This window comes from Dermacentor silvarum, chromosome 11 (genome assembly GCF_013339745.2).
Source record: "Dermacentor silvarum isolate Dsil-2018 chromosome 11, BIME_Dsil_1.4, whole genome shotgun sequence".
In the NCBI taxonomy this organism is placed as follows: domain Eukaryota; kingdom Metazoa; phylum Arthropoda; class Arachnida; order Ixodida; family Ixodidae; genus Dermacentor; species Dermacentor silvarum.
Window position 1 is genome coordinate 110,285,496 of NC_051164.1, and position 22,343 is coordinate 110,307,838.

General features: G+C 48.5%; 1 protein-coding gene across 1 annotated transcript; it reads right to left on the reverse strand.

Moving 5' to 3' along the window:
• Positions 1 to 11,541: 11,541 nt before the first annotated feature.
• On the reverse strand, positions 11,542 to 14,808 carry LOC125941479 (uncharacterized). The gene is made up of 2 exons (XM_049658830.1): positions 14,161 to 14,808; positions 11,542 to 14,031 (listed from the first exon to the last, which is right to left on the reverse strand). The coding sequence occupies exon 2, from the start codon at positions 14,018 to 14,020 to the stop codon at positions 13,556 to 13,558; it is 465 nt and encodes a 154-aa protein (XP_049514787.1). The 5' UTR covers positions 14,021 to 14,031; positions 14,161 to 14,808; the 3' UTR covers positions 11,542 to 13,555.
• Positions 14,809 to 22,343: the final 7,535 nt, after the last annotated feature.

Below are 22,343 nucleotides of genomic sequence, written 5' to 3' on the forward strand. Positions count from 1 at the left end.
CTTTGCAATTGTTATTGTGAGAGATGTTTTCATATCTCTTCGTAATGAACTCCTATTTCTGTGTTCGCTGTATTATTGTATTGACAGTTCTACAAATGTATTTTTTAAACATTCTCCATACTACCTTTTGGCTATGGGACCACACAGATTGTGCGTACCTTCTAAAAAAATAAATTATGGGGTTTTACGTGCCAAAACCACGATCTGATTATGAGGCACGCCGTAGAGGAGGACGCCGGAAAATTTCGACCACCTGGAGTCTCTTTAGCGTGGACGGGTATTTTCGCATTTCGCCCCCATCGAAATGCAGCCGCCGTGGCTGTGTGTACCTTCCGAAATAAAATGATCGGCAATAAAGAACTCAGAAAATAATTGCGGAATGACTCAGAAATCCGTGGATAACCTGAAATTCGCAAAATGCTTATAACATTCCTATCGGCAGAGTATAGTTCGTTCGAAAGTGGGATTTTTTAACATTTATGTTTTGAGTACTGCCCACAAGAATCTTTTCCCGAAATGCCTCTAAATATTGCCTCAAAATGCCTCTAAAAATTTCCGCCGACGGAGGGAATTCGCTTAATGTCGATATCATTTCTACCACAATAAAGGTAAAAAAAGAAAAAAAGACAAGAAAAACAATTAAGAGCTCTTCCACTACTGTGAAGATGGAAGCCAGCGACGCTGTAAATATGGTGGATCTGTTATAGGGAATACTACTGTGGTGAATTTACATATAATCATTATTGATTATATTGAGCGTCTTCGGCATGCTCGTCAAAGAGCAAGGACATCGGCGTCTTGTTTTCGCCCGGCGCGATGGCCAAGTATTGCGTTTGCTGCGCCAAGTCTGCCTCATCGTCATAGACTAGAGTATGAGCCACCGCGTTCATAGCCACGGCACGGCATCGTCAGGACCCTGGAAGATGTGGTTAAACGAGCAGCCGTCCCATAGCGAGTCCAAAGGGCAACTTTTGATAACAGCGCTAACGCAATGTCTACGTTACGAGACAAAGGCCGAGTATTTGCGACACTTGCGAGAAAGGTATCTGTGGTGGCGAGGGGCTATCCATTATCCGTTTTGACACTTGTGCTAAGTCACAGCTGCCGAGAAACCGCCACGCACATGTAGCCAAACCAGCACGCACATAGAGCTGAAATTATTGTTCTACGCGTCGTTCTGTTGTGTTACGTTGGCACGAGCCAGCTGCGGAAGAAGATGACGACGCTCGAGCCAATGCAGATGATGATAGTTTTTTTCTACTCGTGGACACGATTTCGGGGAACCTAGCCCTTAACAGCTTCGCTGTAAAAAGGAAAGGCAATTATTCGTTTTGCGTGACAGCGCATGCCTGATAAACACCAAGGCGACGCGCTGAGTACTGTTGCTCATCGGGGCCACCGGAGTGCTCTACGTGAACTAACAGTGCCGGTGACGAACTCTCTTGAGGAAGCCACTCCACATGCGAATTACAGATAAACTGTTACTTATAGCTCTGTTGTATATATATGTAAATAATTGCCTTCTTACTACATACACCCTCGGCTATGCTCTCTCTACTCATACTTTTCCTCCCATTCCCCCATTGCCCACTTTGGTGACCAAGCCTACAGTAGATAGCTGCAGCGCGGTCATCAGTAATTTCCCCCCTTTCTTTTCTTTTATTATTTCAATTTTAATAAACTACACAAGTACGTACTTTACATACTACGTATTGGCTTCACTGCAAGTAGTTAGCTTCACCCCAACACAGACCGGGGCAAAAAATTTGGCCGGTTTGGTCGAAATCGCAAGCGCCTGCGCCGCTTAGCTTCGATGCGCGGCCGCGCCGTGTGCGCTGGCGCTCCGCGAAGCGCGGCCACGCTGCGCCGTGTTCGTACTAAGAGTGGACGACCCTGTACCTTTTTGCTGCGCTCGAATCAACATCTGCCACCTTGCGTTCTATATAGGGTCCATTTTGTCGAATACAGCAATGACATTTAGGGCAATGACAGATGGTTTATTATAAAGACAACAGTAATCTGCAAGTATTACCCGTGTACATGTGCCTACATGCACACAGGCAAATATATTGTTTCAAAGGTGAAACCGATCAGAATGCTTAAGCACACATACGCGAGCTAACATATCACCACATACTGCACAAAATAGACGACGATTTGCAGGACAATAACGTCATCGGAACAGATTAAAATGTTAAGAGCGCAGTGTGCGTACAGGTCTTGACAAATATAATTGGGACATGTGAGCTGTAGCCGAACTACATCCCAATTCCCTCCACCAGTCTCAAGGCTGCGAAAGGGCATTGTGATTGAACTGCTATGAATGCCGTCATTCGCGCGTACGTATTAACATGTCTTGCTTCCCGAAGAGCATTGGAATGCATCGTGGCCACAGCTCCCATATTCCAATTAGCGTTTCCGAGCATGTACAGTACGTTACCTTTGAGAACGATGTTCACGCTCGGTGTCGCAGTGTCCGCGGACAATTGCCTGCGCTTGAGCTTGCGGCTGAAACGAGTGCGACTAGCCTTCCTCGGCTCTTCGCTTAGGCAGTATACGCGCATTTGCATTACCGCCACCCGCTCCCCCATTTCTGGTTGTCAACAAGCTGCAATAAATTGCTATCAAGTACTTGCCTTCATGTTAAGAAAATCATGCGTTGCAGGAATGCACACTCAGCAGCGCTGACGTCCAGAATTTCAAGTCATTCGCAGGGTCTTGATGCTGGCGTGAGAACATAAACGGGTGTGAAGATAAGGCGAATATGGTTGTGTGCGCGAAAGCGCATGCGCGAGGACACCCACCGCGATTAACAGAGTAGCGCTGCTCAACGAAAACAGTCATCGGCTTCACTGCAAAACAATACGCTCCAAGGAGTTGACTTCACCGCAGCACAGACTATTGGAAAAAAAAATATATGCAGGGTGTTTCAGCGAACACTTTCAAAATTTTTTAAAGGTTGCCTGTGGCAGATAGCACAATTCTAGTTCATGAGCTGGTCTACTCGAAATGGCGGACATAACTTGCACAAGAAATTGAAATGCATAGTTGACAAATTAACAAAAATTCACTAATTAAGTATTAACTAATTACCTGATGGTCGATATTGCTATTTACAAATTGTACCCATGGAGTTTGCAAGGTGGATCCACTTGGAACGAATTCTCAGGATGACACCAGTTTCGAGATATTAATTCCCGAACTTTGCGGAGAAATGCATTGGCGTTCCAGTTACTTTTGTGCTTCAATGCATAAAGCGACGTTTTTTTAAGCAAGTAACTGGAACGCCAATGCATTTCTCCGGAAAGTTCGGGAATTAATATCTCGAAACTGGTGTCATCCCGCGAATTAATTCAAGTGGATCCGCCTTGCGAACTCCACGGCTACAATTTGTAAATTGCAATATGGGCCATCAGGTAATTAGTTAAACACTAAATTAGTGATTTTTGTTATTTAGTCAACTATGCATTTCAATTTCTAGTGCAAGTAATGTCCGCCTCTTCGAGTAGACCAGCTCATGAACTAGAATTGTTCTATCTGCCACAGGCAATCTTTAAGAATTTTTGAAAGTGTTTGCTGAAGCACCCGGTATATTCAGGCTGTGTTGACTGAATGTTAAGCCTCGGAATGAATAAGTAACGCCTACGTTTCAAGATTGGCGCCATCACACTTGCTCCTCACCTTTCCCCCTTTCCTATGCTTAGCGCTCCCTTCCTATTGGACTACGCTTCACACGTGACGCCCCTCCTCTTTCATATTTCATCTCTCATCTACATCATGTGCGGGCGCTGCGCTAATGGGTGAACATGGTTCATTGGGCCACTTTTTCTCTCTTACAAATCGGCGTGAAAGAACGCGTGAAATGTTGCTACGTCACGTGATGGCTGCAGTCCATTGGGAAGAAGCAGAATAGCCGCAACAAAGGGACCATTTGTAATGGCGCCTTTGTACTGAGAAGGAAACTGCGTATGCATTGATGGTCTTCAGAAGTGCCTGTAATGGCGTAAAAAAATTTTTCCCCACGACCTGTGCAGTGGTGAAACCACCTTCTCGCCGCCTTTTATATTAAGGTGCAGCCGACACACCGTCCCGGCAAATCGGTAAATACCTAAATATAATAAAGAACGGAAAATGAAAGGATGGAAATTTTTATGACCGTACTGTAACCCTCTAGCTATGGCCGCCGACACCTGAACGATGGTCAGCAATGGGGGAATTGGGGTAGGGGAGCAAAAGGACAGAACGAGAGAGGATAGTACAGAGGATAGAGTAAAATTAAAACCATATTTTACCCTGCTTTTACTATTGCCAAGCGTATCTATTGTTGGCTTCCGGACTGAATTCCCAAAGAGAGTATATCACCCTGCCCCGCATACCCTCACTGTTCACATAAAGCTGCCGGCTGTCGAGGTCCGACTGCTCGAGGAAGTCGGAGTGTTTTGGCAGCAGTCTCCCGCGCGCGCGAGTGACTGCGTGGTCATGTGAGCACTTCGGTGTAGTCGTTGTGTGCGATAGCAGCACCAGAATTCCTCCCGCGGTGACAAAAAAAAAATTCATGACCCATTCTACTCTGTGAAGATGGTTGACCAGCGAAGCTGTTTAGCGCACGACAGAGATGTGACACAGAATTTTCGACAAAGGTACGAACATATTTATTGTCCTGATCGGTGGTCATCGTGACGATAGGTACGCACACATTATTCGCGTATCAACTCTGTTAATAAATCTGTCCGTCACGTAAGACAATGAATGGCTCATACCCCCTTAAGCAATGGCTCATACCCCTGTAAACACGGCCTCCCCATTACGACGACACAAGTGAAATTCCACGCTGGAATGATGAGCGGCAACGGAGCCAGCTGTGGAATAAGACGACCACGCTCGAGCAATTGCTGGTGATGATAATTCTCCAGCGCGGACGCCACAAAACCCAATCTTCTATCCATAGACAGCGAAGCTATAAAAAATACACTGCATGACAGGACGATGGTCTCCATTTCACCACAGTTGTGCCACTTGTCTGTAGCGGGAAGACCGAGGAGTTTCCTGCGCACATGGGTCCACACGCACTCTACACGCAACTATAGCAGCCCCGCCCGTTGTCTCCGCGAATTATGAGGCGAGAAATGCGGCGATGGCGTGACCACACGATGGTCCAAAAAGGCTACGAACCTTCGACCTTTTGTGGGAGACGAACCCTCGACCTTTAGAGTTATTTTGTTTTGAAAACGTATATACATTTTGCAAGAAAGGGAAAGTGAGAAGTTATTAAGCGACAGTTGATTAAGATATAGTTCATTAATGCACTCGAACACACGACCTTTGGTGGGAGTCAAACCCAGGAGCTTGCGTTGTGCGCAGCTTGTGACTAACACCACCGTCGGTCACGTGACGTTGCGGCGCTTCTGTGGACGTGGCCGCAATGCTTTCGCATTCATCCACGTCGGGATAACTAAGTGCCCCTTGAATTTTTTTTTTTTTCATGCGGTGATCGCGGGTCGGTTCTATCCGCACTCGACACGCCGGTCGGGATTCATTTGTTGGAGGTGGCGTCGTATGGTGCATGGCAGCACGCCTTCGCTTTTCAGGGCAACGTCGGTGGGCGGCAGCTGCTGGGCGCTCGCCGCAAGCTCGTCGGCATCCTCGTTGTTGGGCTTGGCGCAGTGGTTTGCCTAACACGCACACGGGGGAAGTATTTTGTTTTTAAGTTGAAACCGACACGTTACTCATACGACAATTAGTCGACGTTAGCGTGGCGCCAACACGGAAATGGCTAGGTTCAAGAGACATTTTCGTGTCGGCGCCACGCGTGGTCAGTTGACAAAAGAGTCTTGGTATTGTACGTATAATACTTGAGGACGCACTGTCCCGTGATAGCTGTCTTACGGCATACGGCAGGATTTGGTAATGCCTGCCGTATGCACTCCAACCCAATTTTATTCTTCTGTAAATTTCTTTCTCATGATTAGGGTCCCCTGTGATTAATTAACCTAGATAAACGTACTCCGTTACAGACTCTAGAGGCTGACTGGCGATACTGAGTTCTTTTTTCCCTTTGCCAGACAATTCAACATAATCTTTGCTTTCTGCATACAATGATGTGATGGAGGTTGAATAAAGTGTGTGCGTGCGTACGTGTGTGTGCGTGCGTGTCAGGAAAGCCAGTTCGTTACGGATAGTGATTGAAAAGCAGTGCTCAAACACTGCTGTGAAATTTTGTATATTACCCGCTTCGATTGTCTGCTTTGGTCTCTGCTGCCGCCAGTTCTGACGGACAAGACCTGGCGGGAAGAAGCGAACACGCAGCATAAGTGGAAGCGAAGGCAAAAGAAACGCCAACGCGCTGCGCAGAGTAGTGCTGCATACCGGGCCTACGCATTGGCTTCACTGCAAGACAAGACACTACAAGTATATGGCTTCACTAGAGCACAGACCATGGGAAAAAATTTTGACCGCTTTGGTCGGAAGCTAAGCGTCGCAATGAATAAGTACAGGTGTATCCTCTCTGCTAACCCCAGTCCTTTCACTCCCCTATCACCCACTCTGGTGGCCGTCGTTCAGGTGCCGCAGCCTACGGTAAATGTTTACAGCGCGGTCTGCAGTAATTTCCCTCCCTTTTATTTTATTTTCATAAACAATACTAGTGCATACAATATATACTATGCATTGGCTTCACTGCAAAACATAAACTTCAAGTAGTTGGCTTCACCACAGCACAGACCGTGGGAAAAAAATTTAGGCTGGTTTTTGCGAAAGTTAAGCCTCGCAGTGAATAAGTAACGTCATCGTTTAAATTTTCGGGCCAGCAAACTTGGTCTTTCTCCTGTTCCTGCGCCTCCCGCTTCTATCTTCTCCCACCAATTGGACTACATTTCACATCACGTGACACCACGCCCTATGTTTGTTTCTTTTTTCTAATCACCTCTCTGATCGCGGGCGCTGCGCAGCTTTACTACAGCGTGGACATGACTCATCATACTGCCGCAGTGCATCGGGCTTTGTCTGCCAGAACGGCGTGAAATCCTGTGTAAAAGGGTGCTAGGTCACGGGATGGTTGTTGTCCAATAGGAAAGAGCAAAATAGGAGCACGTGCGGCGGCAAGCAGGAGAAAGAAGGATAGAGGGGGCATTGTCGCCAAGTTTCGAAGAAGGGAAATGCGTGTACTCTGAAAGGCTTCAGATGTGCCCAAAACCACCCGAAACGGTGTAAAACATTTTCCCCGTAGTCTGTGCTGTGGTGAAGCCTGCCTCTTGCCACACAGTATTGCGGCGCAGCCGACGTACTGAAGCGTATTATTCGCTCAAATGGCATGGTTTTTTTTTTTTTTTCGCAGCCTTTATGATACATATTGCGGTGAAACCGACCCATACTCTTACATGTCGTTGGCATCTTTGTGACGTCAGTAAAATATTGGATGAAGCTCTAGCTCGGTGCAGCCTGGCGATCACAGGTAACTTAGCCCATATACTTAAATTTAAGCAAGGAATGTACAGTGCTCACGGATTGAAACGCGACAGGCAAATTTTAGGTAGAACCCTTTTTCTGTGCAATTACTCGAGAGTACCATGTATTGTTTATTCGAATCTGGTCACGAAAGGTGACTTGGACTTTGATCTAAGCGTACGAGTCCAGATTGCGCCGATGTCACGCGAACTACCGACGGTGGAAACAAAAGCATGGGCATTGGTTAGGCCTAAATTGTCGCGTTTCAATCCGTGAGTACTGTACTTACAGTCTGTTTCACACTTAGGGGAATACTCGGAGCGCCTTGCAACGCGCTCCGAGTTTTCCCCTAAGTGTGAAACAGACTGTACATGGGAAACGCCGAAATTTTGTTTTTCGTTTTATTTAATTAGGTAACTTATTCATTATTGTTATAATAACAAATTTAAAAATCAACCTGAGCGACATGAAAGAGGTATCGGAATACTGTTGTCACGTGGTAGTGACAGTGAAGAAAACAGTCGTAAAACTGTGTATGACGAAACTGATTCTTTGTTGGGCGAACCTGTGCTCACAAAAGCAAGCTACACTGTAAGCACAACGATAGCGGCGAACACAGTCGGCGATCGTCGAAATCTGATCAGCGGCGAAGCGCGTCGGCTTTTATACATGAGTCATCGAAGGTTCTAGAGCAATCCCTGGTGCCCGCGTGGCTTCCAGAAGGTACTAGACAATGCACGTCGCTCCTACAATCAGATTACATAAGCGTCGGTGACAACAGACAACACATAGAAGCATCGATAACGTTCGAGAAACTTCCGATACATACAGGCGCGTCCTGCGCCGAGCGATAACGGTTAACATTTGTTAGCTGGTGAAAAGCGGTTCACCGGTGAAAGATAATCAACTACACGTGGCACTATGATCCGGATCGATTGCGACGTGAATATATGTGATACAGTTTAAAAACCTGAGGCTTTGACCTTTTAGGCAATAACCCGAACCATCACTTCGTGTATGTATTTGTCCGTTTGCAGGCGATTTTAGTGACAACAGTTACTGAACAGTGCTACAGTGGCGTTCAAAGGAAGGATAATCGTGGGAGTTACCCCCTTCCCCCAGTGCGGTGTAGCAAACCGGACGTGCGTCTGGTAAACATCCCTGCCCTTCCTCTCTTCTATTTCTCTCTCTCTCAACATTGAAGCTAGAGGTGGGTCGTTCAGGAGCGAGTCGGATGTTTTGAGCCGCTCTTTTTAAAGAACGAGTGAGCCGTGGTTCAGGAAGCGGGTTCTCTCTCGTTCAGCGAGCCGTGCCGAACCGTTCCGTCAGAGCCGGGTCTTCTGCTGGGTTTCGTGGTTTCGTTTTCTTGCCGACGAGTGGTGGCCGGCGTGGGCAGACTCGCGCTACTTGTACTCGCTCGCTTTGTGCGGTGTGCGCGGCAGTCCCTTTGGTTTTCTTTGCGTCCTGTGTGTGGCACCCGATGCCACCGAAGTGAGAAGTAAGGAAGCCTTAATTGGCAAAGGATGGCGCCGGTCGTTGCCTGCTTTCTGTTCGAACGATGTCTGACGACTCTCACCGATCGCGCATCATGCACTGGTGCAACACTTCGGAGACGAAGTCTTTCGTGTCTTTGTAGACAACAGGTGAACGTACAGTTTACTACGTCCTGTTCTCCATTTGTTCTAATTAGTGTAGTCATGAAAATTTCGATCATGTCATCCGCCTCTGTGCATTTTCTGAGGGTCTACCATGATTCGCTTAGATGTAATAGGAGTTTTTTTTTTTTTTGGTCCTGGCGCATGATGGCAGGTCGCCATTATCGCTCGGGCGCTAAAAAAATCTTATTTTTACCAAAGTTGATATTAAAATACCACAAAAACAGTAAAGCTCCGGTAATGACGATGAAGTTATATTTTTTCTGACAAAATGCATCGCATTCCGTCTGTTACAGTATCATAAGCATCTTATCCCCAATATCAGAAAATAAAGGTTGATTACAATTTAAAACTCGCGCTTTTAAAATAAGTAATTGATAAATATTCTCCAAACACTAGTGGAAATACATATAACACGTTTATTATACTTATGCATATATCGTTTTTTCAAAGCCAAATAACTAGCTTTGCGTAACACAGGTTACAGATTTAAGTGAACTGATGAGCAGTTCAAATGAAGCGGTTCATTTCAGTGAGCTGAGCCGTTCCGAGCCGCTCAATGAAGTGAGCCGTTTTGCCCATCTTTAACAATGGAGCGGTCATATGAAATGGCGAAGCGGGGCATGACTAAGTGACGTCATGGCGGAGGCACCCTTCCGTTGTCCGTCACCCAACAGTTGAAATCCTCTGGAACATGCGGTCTGTCCTCCTTGAGCATCTTGTGCCTGATATTCCGAGTACCAAGGCACAGCCACAAAATGTGATGAATGTTCGCCGTATATAGACGCCGGAGATTTTTCTTTTTCTTACCTTTCTCCATGTTTTGGCAGTTTCTGGAAGATCAAGAAGGCTCGCCTAATTTGTCTTACCGGTCTACAAAGCTTGCAGTACAGAGCTTGCAGCAATCGGTCAATTTGGCCGTCGCTTGTCAAAAAAAAAGAAAAAAAAACACCGCATATCCACGGGGTGAATGATGATGAGTGGGCGAAGCTCCGGATGGAATCATCGGTAAACCGCGAATCTTCCGTGTAATTCGCCCAGTCTCGCCACACTAAATCGAACGATTGACTTCCACCAATGACACGCACCATATGTGACGTCATTCCTATTTTATAACAGCGCCCTTCATTATAATTGCACCATATCCCGCTTAAGGGGACGCTAGCACAAACGCGTTAGAAACGTGCAGTACTCTCTAGTAAGGGGGAGAGGCCACAGCGTCTTACGCAGCCGTTTACACATGCCGGAACGTGCACCGCGTTTGCCGACGCCATCACATGACTGCTGAGAGAGTATAACCCCCGTATTCATAAACGCTCCTCGACTTGAACTTGACTTGTCACCGCCTTCAACGCGTTTCGAACGCGCTGCCCAAGGCGGTGGCAAGTCAAGTTCAAGTCGAGGAGCGTTTATGAATACGGGGGTAAGGCAGAGAGGCCACAGCGTCTTACACCAGCTTCTTGCACGGGCCGTAACGCGCTAGCACAAACGCGTTAGAAACGCGCAGTCTTTCGTTAATGTTGGGTATTTATTGTCATCGTGGTGCGTGTGTCGATGTGCGCTTCGTGGCGTAGTGGCTAGCGCCGCGCGTTCGGAAGCGAGGGGTCCCTGGTTCGATTCCGCGCTACGGACACAACTTCCGGAATTTTTTTTTTTTTTTTTCATAAAAGTAGACGTGGCTACCTACTACGACTACGACGACGACTACTACTACAGAGGAGGGACAGACCCACACCCTAAGGAGCTTCGCCCCTAAAAAAAAGCACAGGCCAGCGCCGCAATGAGACCACACATGGTCAATCCGCATGCTAGGCACGCGTGCTATAGGACGAGCATAAGTGCAACCTTGCAGCTACCTCCAAGTATCAACTGCGGACGCTGGCGCTGCCGGCGACTCGACCGCTTTAGACAAGTGCTATTCAGACTGCACAATGGTGATTCACTATCTTGTTCTTCCTTTTTCCTCTTTTCTCTTGCAACTACGCGTGAGCGCTGGCATGGGGTAAAGTGAACATTTTTGCACTACAGTTCAGAGCAACATAAATTTTCGTCTTAAAGTCAGTGGAGGCTCCTAAGTAAGGAAAGTCGCAAGAATAAATTCTCATAGTGATGCCTCGATGGAGTTCACGGTGACGTCAAGGGTTATGAGCGCCCCTGCTCAGAGCTAAATGTTTATCGATAAGCAATTGAATTACAATGCCTCCTGACGCAGTCAGAGACTTGTGCTGACTTCTGTTGGAAATTTCTGCGCAACAAAGAACACACATAAATAAAAGGCCCAAAAACAGAAAAAATTTGAAATTCGAAACCCTGCATGTTGGTGCTTCTCAAGGGTGCCTCGTTAGTAAATAGACATTTCCTTGCATTCATTCATTTGCCGCACAGAAAAAAAAAAAAAAGCTCGTGTACGTGAAGTAGCACAAAGAAAGGAATTCCATACAGGTTTCTCAGAAAGAAGGTTTCGCAGTTGAATAAAAATTCCTCCAGGTCTGGTGATCAAACCCGGGACCAACACCACCTTTCTAGGGCAGTCGCTCCACCATGCTGCCTGCTGCAGCTCAGGCTATGCACAGCCCCTGATGATGGGAGTATCCTGGTTAGCCTGACGAAGTAACAACTGTAAACAGCTTTGCAAGATTTCAAACATTTTTTTTTTATTTGGCACACTTCTGTACAATTAGGTGCTAGAAAGGACACAGACCTTTCAACTTCACTCAGCCTTCTATGCTGCCGGTAAATGACCACTATTTGTTCGAGCCATGACACCAGAGCCGTCGTAGGCAAGAACTTCAAACGTCTTAAATTAATAACAGCTTCCGGCAGTCTTGAATCACTCTAAACCTCTCCTTAACGCAGATACACACATTGTGCTTTCTCTGGATAACTTAGGCAATGATTGGGATCACAGAATAGCTGCAACATCTCTGCAGCCTCACACAGGAAATAGAGACTTTAATTGATATTCTAAGGCATAGGCTGCTGTAAATTGCTAGTGTGCTTCAAATTTGAGGTGGTTATAGGAATGTATCAATGGGGGTGCTATTCAAGACATGAAAGGTGACGGCACACTGTGATGATAAGAAAAAAAAATTACACGAATGCTGCCTATGCCAAGCTTGAGTCTTCCTTCTTTTTTCTCTCTGTTTGCATTTTTGATTTTTGAAGCAGATCTTGTTTAAAATCGGCTAGAGTGAAATTGGGCTGGTCACGGATGACAAGCTTGGCGTGCGCAAGGACCGAAGTGGCAGCAAGAAAATAGAGTTTGTGCAACCAATGTTTCTCCCGTTATACTCTGTACAGCACTGTCGGTGATTTGGTAATGCTTTGCTTATAGCAGCAGGTGACTTACGAAACTGCGAAAATAGCTCTCACACACCTTACTTACAAGACACTGGAAAAAAAAGACATCAAACAAGGACATTTAAATACAGGCGCGAATGTCTAGATTTACATTGTACTTACAGACATAATAATAAAAATATACAAAGCCGTTGATTATATCTGGCTTCTTAGCAAAAAGCACCGTTCATTCTCTCGTCATTTTGTTTTCTTAAATTAAGGAGTCGAGAGACGTTCGTGCTCTTCCTCCGATCACGGGCGGTAAGCAAGAACGGCTGTACAAATTCTGCTCTCGCCAGCGAGTAGCACTTCCCCCTGCACTCTTGTGTTCGACGATTAGATAGATGCTCAGGATTCAAAGAACCGGCCTCTCTTCTATACCTGCTTTCCTCCGAAACATGAAAAAAAAGTCCTCTCGTGGACGGGTAGACGGACTGGGGAACACACAGAGTCCGTCCCTCGCAAGTGCCAGTCCATTTCAGTTAAGTACACGATTGCTTCTTAAAAGTCCTATGCGACGAGAATTTCTAAGCGGAAAAAAAAAGAAGAAAAGAACACCCGCACTGCCCACAAGCACATGCACGTGCCAATCACACACCCGACTCCGGTTAGCAGTACGTGATGAGGTTGTATCGCTGCTGGTCCTGAGACTGCTGCTGTTGCAATCTCGGATCCGATGGTGTCGTCATCATGGCATCCGGACGAATCCTGCTCACCGCTTTTTCGCCATCCAACACCGCCATCACCACGGGGTTGCTCTCTACGGGGCCGTGCAACAAGTCCGGCAGCGTCGGTGATGTGCCCCAGTAATCCTCGCTGTCGGCGACCATGCCCGAGTCTGAGGAGAAGTTTGTCGGCGCGTCTTCTAGCCTCTACGCCAGGACGGCCTCGTACAGCATCTTGGGTGAGTAAGGAGGCCCATTGAAGCCAACGATGTCGTGCTTGCGTCGGCCTGAGCCAAAGTGCCTCTGCAGCTCCGTACCATAGCGCGGCATCTCTGGCGAAGACGTGGCGTAGTCCCTTGCAAAGCCCTGCATGACGTGTGCCAGGGGTGTGGGCTGGTACTTGCCCGGCAGTGGCGTGACGAGCAAGGGCCACTGGTAGTAGCCGTAGCTGGATTAGGAGTGCTGGCTCATGTCGGACAGGTCTCCATAGAACATCTCGGATTGGGGAGGCGCGGGCGGTGGCGGGACATCGGACAGGCGATCGACCGAGGAGGCATCACCATCGATGGACTCATAGATGTGGTCCGCAAACGAACTATAGACGCTCGACGAATCCAAGTAGTGTCCCAGCCTCCGGCTGTGAGCCCAAGTTCGGTGATGGGGTCCGTTCTGGGCCGCTTGGCCGCTCTTCAGGTGGCTTGGGGTCCACTGGAGCTTGTTGGGGTGGTGCTGCGACGGCGGTTGCCGCTGTTCAGGGCTTTTGATGGCGCTGATGTTGCTGCTGGCCGAGATGCGGTGCAAAGTGCCTCCAGAGACTTTGCTAAGGGCGTTGATGTTGTTCTGCCCTTCCTCCAGCATCCTGTTGTTAGCACCGGGAGAAGCGAGTGTTAGGCTGCGGTTGTTGCTGACCCTGTCCATAGATTGGCGACCTGGAAAAAGATAAAAGGTGGCAATCGAGTCATGAGAATGTGTTCGCCAAAAGTAGCTCTGAAACGGAGTATGCTTTAGCGGAAATGACTCTGCATTTTTTCATAAACCCTGCAACTATGCGCACGTACCATGACATGACCATGACGTGCGTCAAGACCATGACGCAGCAACACATTGTCCAAAATTTCTGTGCAGTATCGCTGCGATGTAAGGGCATCTTCTATGCGATGCAGAGGCCCGAGACCATGCCTTGAAACCGCGCCCCACACGTTCACGCAGTTTCGGCCACTCGCGGCGACTCCCTGCACATTGGCTGGCTCGTAACTGCATGGAAATCGTATTTTTGACCATCGTTCGCAATATCAAACGTGCATTAAGAAAAGTTTCTTACCGTGTGCCTCTGGTTCACCAAACTCGCATCCGTTGGTCTTGGCGAGTTGTGAAAGTCGACTCATCCGAGATCACTCGGCCCCAGTCATCTGCCATCCATAAGGCGTGTGCTTCGGCAAACTGGAGACGTGACTTCTTGTTCGAAGCAGTGACGACTGGCTTTCGTGCAGCTACGGAATTTCGCAGTCCAGCACTTCGGAGGCGTCGCCGGACCGTAGCAAGGGAAGCGTCCACATCTAGCTGCTCCCGCACTTGCCTCGCGGACTGGAACGGGTTCTCGACGACAGCAGCTACCATAAGCGCGTCTTCATCCTCCGTCGTTGCCTTTGGTCGACGCCTGTTTGGGGCATCAGAGAGTCAACAACACTGCCAACAACGGCGCTCGTCGCTCGCCCGCACCGTCTCTTATCTCCACACGGCTCTGACCTTTGTATGCGCTGTGCATTCGCCGCTCAGTTTCCGTTGAAGCGATAGACCCACGATATCTATGGGGGCGTGTCTATTCGTTCCCTTCAAAGTTGTTGTGCATGCAACGCCGTATATAAAACAACCAAACATCTTTCACAGCCGTTCATTGTGTCGCCAGATCGTATTATGGCTAGGGTTCCCGATGATGAACGGCGCTCAATTGTCGATCTTTCCCTGAAAGGTTATTCCCAGCGGTATATTGGCGCTTTAGTTAATAGGCCCCTGAAGACTGTGAACAGGATAATTCAAGCCTACAAGTATGAAGGTCGCATTCAGGATGCACCCCGCGCGCCCCGCCCTAAAGCTACCACAGACGATGAAGACGCCCTCATAGTTGCAGCTGCTGTTCGTAACCCTTTCTTGCCAGCCCCAGCAATACGCGAGGACTTGGATTTGGACGTTTCGGACACCACTGTTCGACGTCGCCTGCGTACTGCGGGCCTTCGCAGTCGCGTCGCAGCGCAGAAGCCACTACTAACGGCGGCAAACAAGGACGCACGACGGCAGTTCGTTGAGCTGCACGAAGCATGGACATCAGAAGAGTGGGGTCGCGTCATCTTTTCGGATGAGTCGACGTTTTCGACGCGACAAGACCAAAGATTGCGTGTTTGGAGACTACCAGGCACACGGTGAGGCAAACTTCCTGCTTTGAAAAGCAATTGTTTTAGTTAACGTCACAATGCCACGCAGGAACGACCCGGACAACGTGCAAGGTGTTTCTGCCAGTGGGAGATCGAGTGTGAACGTGTGGGGTGCTGTTTCAAGATATGGTTTAGGGCCCCTGCAACGTATACGTGGACACTTATCGTCGGAACAATACTGCAACATTTTGAACAATGTGCTGTTGCCATATGCGAGCAGTTTATTCCCAGACGGTGATTACCTGTTCCAACAGGACCGGTCACCGATACACACGGCGCGGGCTGTCAAGGAGTTCCAGGCGGAGCAGCACATGCAGCTACTGGAATGGCCTCCGAAAGGAGCGGACCTGAATGTGATAGAAAACGTGTGGGGCCGTCTGAAAGCTTCTTTGGCAAGGAAGCCCCTTTATTCCGCGACTTCGGACCAGTTGTGGGCGCAAGTCAGCAACGAGTGGGAAAGGCTGAAAGCCGATCGGGAATATGTTCGATCACTTTACGACTCGTTACCGTCCAGAATAGCTGCTGTTTGGGCATCACAGAGTCAACAACACTGCCACCAACGGCGCTCGTCGCACTCGCCCGCACCGTCTCTTATCTCAGACAGGCTTCTGACCTTTGTATGCGCTGTGCATTCCCCGGCCGATCAGTTTCCGTTGAAGCGATAGCCGCACACGTACCTTCTCCCGTTTGCGGCGTATGCGCTTGCTGCCACCGTTTTGACAGTCGTTGTCTGCAGTCATTCAGTGTGATCTATTCATTGTTTGTTGTGCGCGCTCACACCACGCTGTTCATCAGTTAGTAATAGTCGGGCCACATTTTTCCAACACCACGTATACATGCAATGCTGCCCGGATCGGCAGTGCAGCGCTACAGGTGTGTCCCTTCGCACGCGCTGCTCAGGGGAAGCGCTTCGCATCAACACCACCGTTTCACACGCGCCTTCTCGTGGTCATCGAGTCTCTCTTCATGTCGGTCTACTTACGCCGCAGCACACCTGCTTACTTAATCAGCTCATGTTTACTACAATTCATATTGCTACTAGAGCACTGCACGGGCTCGGGCTTACACAAAAGCCCGGGCCCGGCCCGGCCCGTGGGCCGGGCCGGGCCGGGTAGCGCAGTTTTTTCACGGGCTCGGGCCGGGCTCGGGCACGGCGTGTGCTTTTTGACCCGGGCCCGGGCCGGGCTCGGGTTTTTTGACGCGGGCCCGGGCCGGGCTCGGGCTTTCTGCGAGTTATTCTCGGGCTTCTCAACTCTGAAAACATGTATTTTTCGGTCTCGGGCCGGGTTCGGGCCGGTTTCTAGCCGGGCTCGGGCCGGGCTCGGGCTTAAGGTAAAGGGGTGGCGGGCCGGGCCGGGCGGGTAACGTAGAATATTTCCGGGCCCGGGCCGGGCCCGGGTCTCGCCGTAAAAGTTTTGATCGGGCTCGGGCGGGCCCGTGCAGTGCTCTAATTGCTACCAAAGCCGCTCACCTTACTTTGTATGACATTGATGTGTTGCTATCGCATTCATTGCTTCGCCCCTATAGGGCGAAACTGTGACATTTTTTTTAATTCTTTGCCGCGAAAACTAAAACTTTTTGCATATAAATGAACTTAAGCTTTGCGACTTATTTTTCTTGCCTTACCTAGCGACAGGCCAATGACGCGCCAGATGCATGCGTCATCCACCAGACACTCCCCCGAAGCCAGCGAGGACGGCTGCGAGCGCGTTTGAGCGCTCGCGCGAGGCGACCCGTCTGTCTCCTTTTTTTTTTTTTTTTTTTTTATGTAACCTCGGCGTATTCTTGCGTTCCTTCTGCACTGGGACAAGACACCACTGAACTATTGGACTACGGTAAGGTGAGAAATCTTGTTTCACAGTCTACGACGCAATTAGGCTTATACGGCACGGGACCGAGACTTAAGACGCAGTTAGCGAAAAACAGCTCGGCCATCCTGGCGCAGTTAATTTGAGTTAATGAATCGTGCTGGGACATGTTTCCGACGCTTCCTAGGGGATTATTGTAATTTATTTCGGTTTTTGAGGCACACTGGCTGCGCAGGGCGCCGTGTCGCAGTTAGCGAGAACTAACTCGGCCGTGCATGGTGCGTAGTCTAGTGCATCTTGCTAGGAGAAGTTTGTGCGGCTTTCTCTGACGCCAGACATTACTGAAAAGTAATTTCGTTACTTTCTAGGGTACTTTTGAGGCACGCTGGCCGCACAGCGCGCTGTGACGCAGTTAGCGATAAGCAGCTCGGCCGTGGTGATAAAGTTAGTTCGCGTGTAATGAATCTTAGAGGGACAAGTCTGTGACATTTTTTGTGGCCCCGCAACATATACCTTCTTTCAATACTCACGCCTTTTGAAAACGCGATGGGCGATTGCCAAGAGTGATAACATGGGAGTGTGCTGCTGGCGCCGGCAGAACGCGCGAAAGATAACGCCGAGGAACATATCAGAAACTTGTAATTCGAAAATTCCGTCTTCTAAAGGACTGAAAACAGGCTTTGCGCCCACGCATTTGTCTTGAGTGCCTGTTGCGTCCGTCTCTAAATGTAGCTACCGTCGCGTCGCCCGAGGCCAAGTTTTGGAAACGCGAAGTTGCCCGTGTATTCGTGCTGCCAAAGTACACGGAATAATGCCCGGAAATGGGGGAACGCTTGGAAATCAGATGTTTTCATATTTTATGGTATTGTTTGGGATGAGTCGGGTATTTTCTACGCCATGTATGTAAAAGCGAATTGCTTTTGTTTGTAATGCCGCCCATTCACCGCTTTCGCACGTTTCGCCTCTACACGCAGTATTCCTATGTCTAAATAACAAAATGGCACATGCTTGTAACATGCTGTTACGTGCTTGCAAATGTAACATGCTTGTAATTTACTTTTATTTTCAGCTGGTGCCGTCCGGTGGAGCTTCATACAGGAACTACTGCCTTACCTGCTGGTGTCACAACGTTGGATGAACTCACAAAAAGCGCGGAACGAGCATTTATATAGAGCAAAATAAATATTTCCTCATTGCACAAAAGGTCTTGCGTCTACTTTGTGAAATTGCACGTGGCACAGATTCGATGGGACTTTACGAGATCGTTCGCAATCATTTTTATCAAATAATAAACCGATTCCGCACGAAGAGCAAAAAAAAAGGAGGGGGGAGGGGAGCTGGCGTGCTAGCTTGTATTCAAAATGCGCGCGCCCAAAACCGAAACCGGAAGTGATTTATAACGACCGCTTGGCGCGCTGCAGTCAATTCGGCCTCTGGGCTCTATGGGAGTGTCCCCTCTTGTTGAATTTCTTTATGTTCCCGCCTCACGCCAAGCTCTCCAGGCCTCAGTCTTCCACCCTTCGCATGCTGCAGACCGGGTCGTTGCGACCGGGTCCTATCCCAGTCTAGCCAGGGTCAGTAGGTACGCGGACTCGTTCGAGCCCGATTGTCCGGATTGCGGCGATCCCTTCTGCACTTTAGAACACACGCTCTGGCGGTGTCCCTCGTTACGGGACCACGATAATCTCACCACGGATAAAGAGTGGGTGGAGGCGCTCAAGAGCTCCGACCTCACCGCTCAGCTACGGGCTGTCCAGAGGGCCCACGACGCGGCGGTCAGGCACGGCCTGCCCGTCCCAACGTGGGAGCGGCCCGCGGTGGCTCCTCCCCCGTAAGGGGTTCTCGGAGTCGCTCCTCAGGACTTAAAATAAAGTTCACTGCCTGTTTGCCTGCCTGCCCGTGTTCACCCTCAAAAAGATTGCGACTGTACGTGTGCGTTTGATGGCAAGGCTATGATTATTTTTAGCAAGATCAAGCGAAAGCGTTTTTCAGCTTTTCTAAACAAAATTAGATTGTCCTTTCCACCAACGTATAATGACTCTTCTGATGACCGAAATAGACTAACCATGCTCGCAATACAATGTCCAGCTTATTAGCGCAAAAAACCCAGTGCCACTTACCGCACTTGCAGTCACGCCATTCGCAGCCAGGCACTGACAGTGTTCTGCCGTTTTCACATCTACACTGCGCATGCGCTGCGCGACCGTTTCCTAGGCGACAGTGCAGAGTTAACCCTAGCAGCATAGGTCTTCTCACCCTTTGTCTTTCTTCCATCGCGGTCTTCCTTTCCGCTATCGTTATCGTCTATCACATACGCTGCAGGCTGCAATTCATCGACGCGTTCGCACTATCAGCACTTCGTAATTCTCACGAACATTTTGAGACGATGATGTCAGACGCTATTCAATCTTGCAACCTTACAATGACTATCTGCTGGCTTCATTCGCTGCCCTTTCCTGACCCCTAAGGTGTATGGTGCTCAGAGATTTTTCATTAATTCATTACATCATCAGCTACACAGCAATCGGCATATAAACGGATACGAGTTAGCATATGCGGGCGTTCTGCATAGATCCGAGGCATTTTGTGTGAAGCTGTTACGAAATGTCGGAAACACTGTCGATACATTACCTTAGCAAACAAAGAAAAGAAACGATTTAAGTGTTAATTCTCTTTTGTTCCAATGAAAGCATACTTTGCTCCCAAGAAAATAAATATTAAAAATATTATAATAAAGCCGCTCTTGATTGGTACTAATTCTGCGATTGCCTTATGTCACCGCTCTCGATAGGATTGTCATTTGGAGTTGCAGATAACTTTGTGATAGCTTGATCATATTACACACGATCATTGTCTCCTTCATTGCTTTGTGTCCAAGTTGTAATATGCGTGTTTGAAATTTCCACTGCTTCTGCTTGCATTTTACCTATTATAATACTGAATTGAATTATGGGGGTCTTGCGTGCCAAAACACGATTTGATTATGAGGCACGCTGTAGTGGGCGAATACCGGATTAATTTTGACCACCGGGGGATCTTCAACGTGCCCCCAATGCACGGGACACGGGAGATTTTTGCATTTCGCTCCCATCGAAATGCGGCCACCGCGGCCGGGATTTGATCCCACGACCTCGCGCTTAGTAACGCAGCAACACCATAGCTGCTAAGCCACCGCGACGGGTTATTATATAACCATTTTGCTAACTACAAGATCTATTTATTAGTTTTAAAAAGTTGGAAGGCTATTCAACGTCTAGTTGAAGTCGATGAACGACATTTCATCGAATAGGGTGCATGAATCGTATGACGTATAGTGAGAGCCTCGCTGGGAGCCAGAACTTGTGATCGACGTCAACTACAGGTTGAATCACCTTTCAACTTCTTGTAATCATTTATCGTCATTATAATCATCATCATATTCATCACAGCCATAATGTCCTCTCTTGTCTGAAATCGCGCTCCTTTCAATGGCCTCTTGATTTTGGGAAACAGCCAGAAGTCGCAGGGGGCCATATCAGGAGAGTAAGGAGCCTGTTCAACTACAGGAGTCTGGTTTTCCGCCAAAAAAGTCTGAATCAAGTGCGAGGAATGTGCAGGAGCATTGTCATGATGGATGCCCCAATTTCCTGTTGACCACAACTTCCGGTCTCTTGCGCCGCACAGCATCACGTAGGCGACGGAGGACATCCCTGTAGTACTCTTTGGTGATTGTTTGACCCTGTGGTGCGTACTTGGGGTTTACCACACAGCGGGAGTCAAAGAAAGCAGTCAGCATCACTTTGACGTTGCTGCGCACTTGGCGGGCCTTCTTTGGTCTTGGTGACGTGGAATGCTTCCACTGTGACGACTGGGATTTGGTTTCGGGTCGTACCCGTACACCCAAGACTCGTCACCAGTGATTATGGTGTTCATGAAGTCGGGGTCGCTGTTTGTGGAATCCAGCATGTCCTGTGAGACTTCAACACGAAGTTGCTTTTGCTCCACCGTGAACAGCTTCGGAAGGAATTTCGCCACAACCCTCTTCATAGCCAAATCTTCGGGCATAATGGAATGTGCAGAAAAAGTGCTGATGCCCACCTCTTCCGCAATTTCTCGCATAGTCATACGACGGTCCCGCATCACTACAGCGTTTTACTTCGACAATGGCCTAGTCATTTCGGCATGTTGATGGCCTACCGGAGCGTGGCTCACTCTCCACCGATGTGCGGCCGTCTTTAAACCGGTTGTACCACTTCTTAATATGTGCGCTGCTCATAGCATCGTCACCGAAAGCCGTCTGAATCTTCCGAATGGTTTCCACTTGGCTGTCGCCCAGTTTCTGGCAAAATTTGATGCAGTAGCGCTGCTCCTGTCGCTCCGCCATTTTCCTTGCAATAAAAAAACCTACGAGAGCACTGCGCACTACCTCACTCAAACGCTGCGCCCCAGCGACTGACTCTATCGGCAGGCGAGAAAAAATTCGCGCATGCGCACGAAGGTTCAAGGTCGGCTGATGCAAGCGCGCTTGTTTCATATCCACCAGGTGTTTGCAAAAAAAAAAAAATAAGGTCGGATACTTTTCTAACAGACCTCGTATGTGTCGTCACGTCATTACACAGCAGGTGGTCACGTGTTTGCAGGACATACCTAGAAGTATTGACACTTTCTCTGGCTGGCTCGGCTGTCAGCTACGCTGCTACTCATTGGGCATAGCAGACAACCTAGCGAGCCAGAGTGAGCGTCAAAACGACAAGATATGTCCTAGTCCCACGTGACCACCTTCTGTCTCTGTAATGACGTGACAACATATACACCTACTGGGAAACGAAAACGAAACTATCGTCGGAAAAATTATTGAGGATGCTCTGAGGCTTGCAAATATACTTCTCTGGTTTCAAAGGCCAGAAACTTCATCCAACGAAAAAAAAAAACGGAGTAAAGTCGAGATTGTCATGTCAGTTTTCGCACGAACCGAGCTTTCATAGCATAGCTGATGCGACTTGTACTAGGTCCTCGTCACTTTTT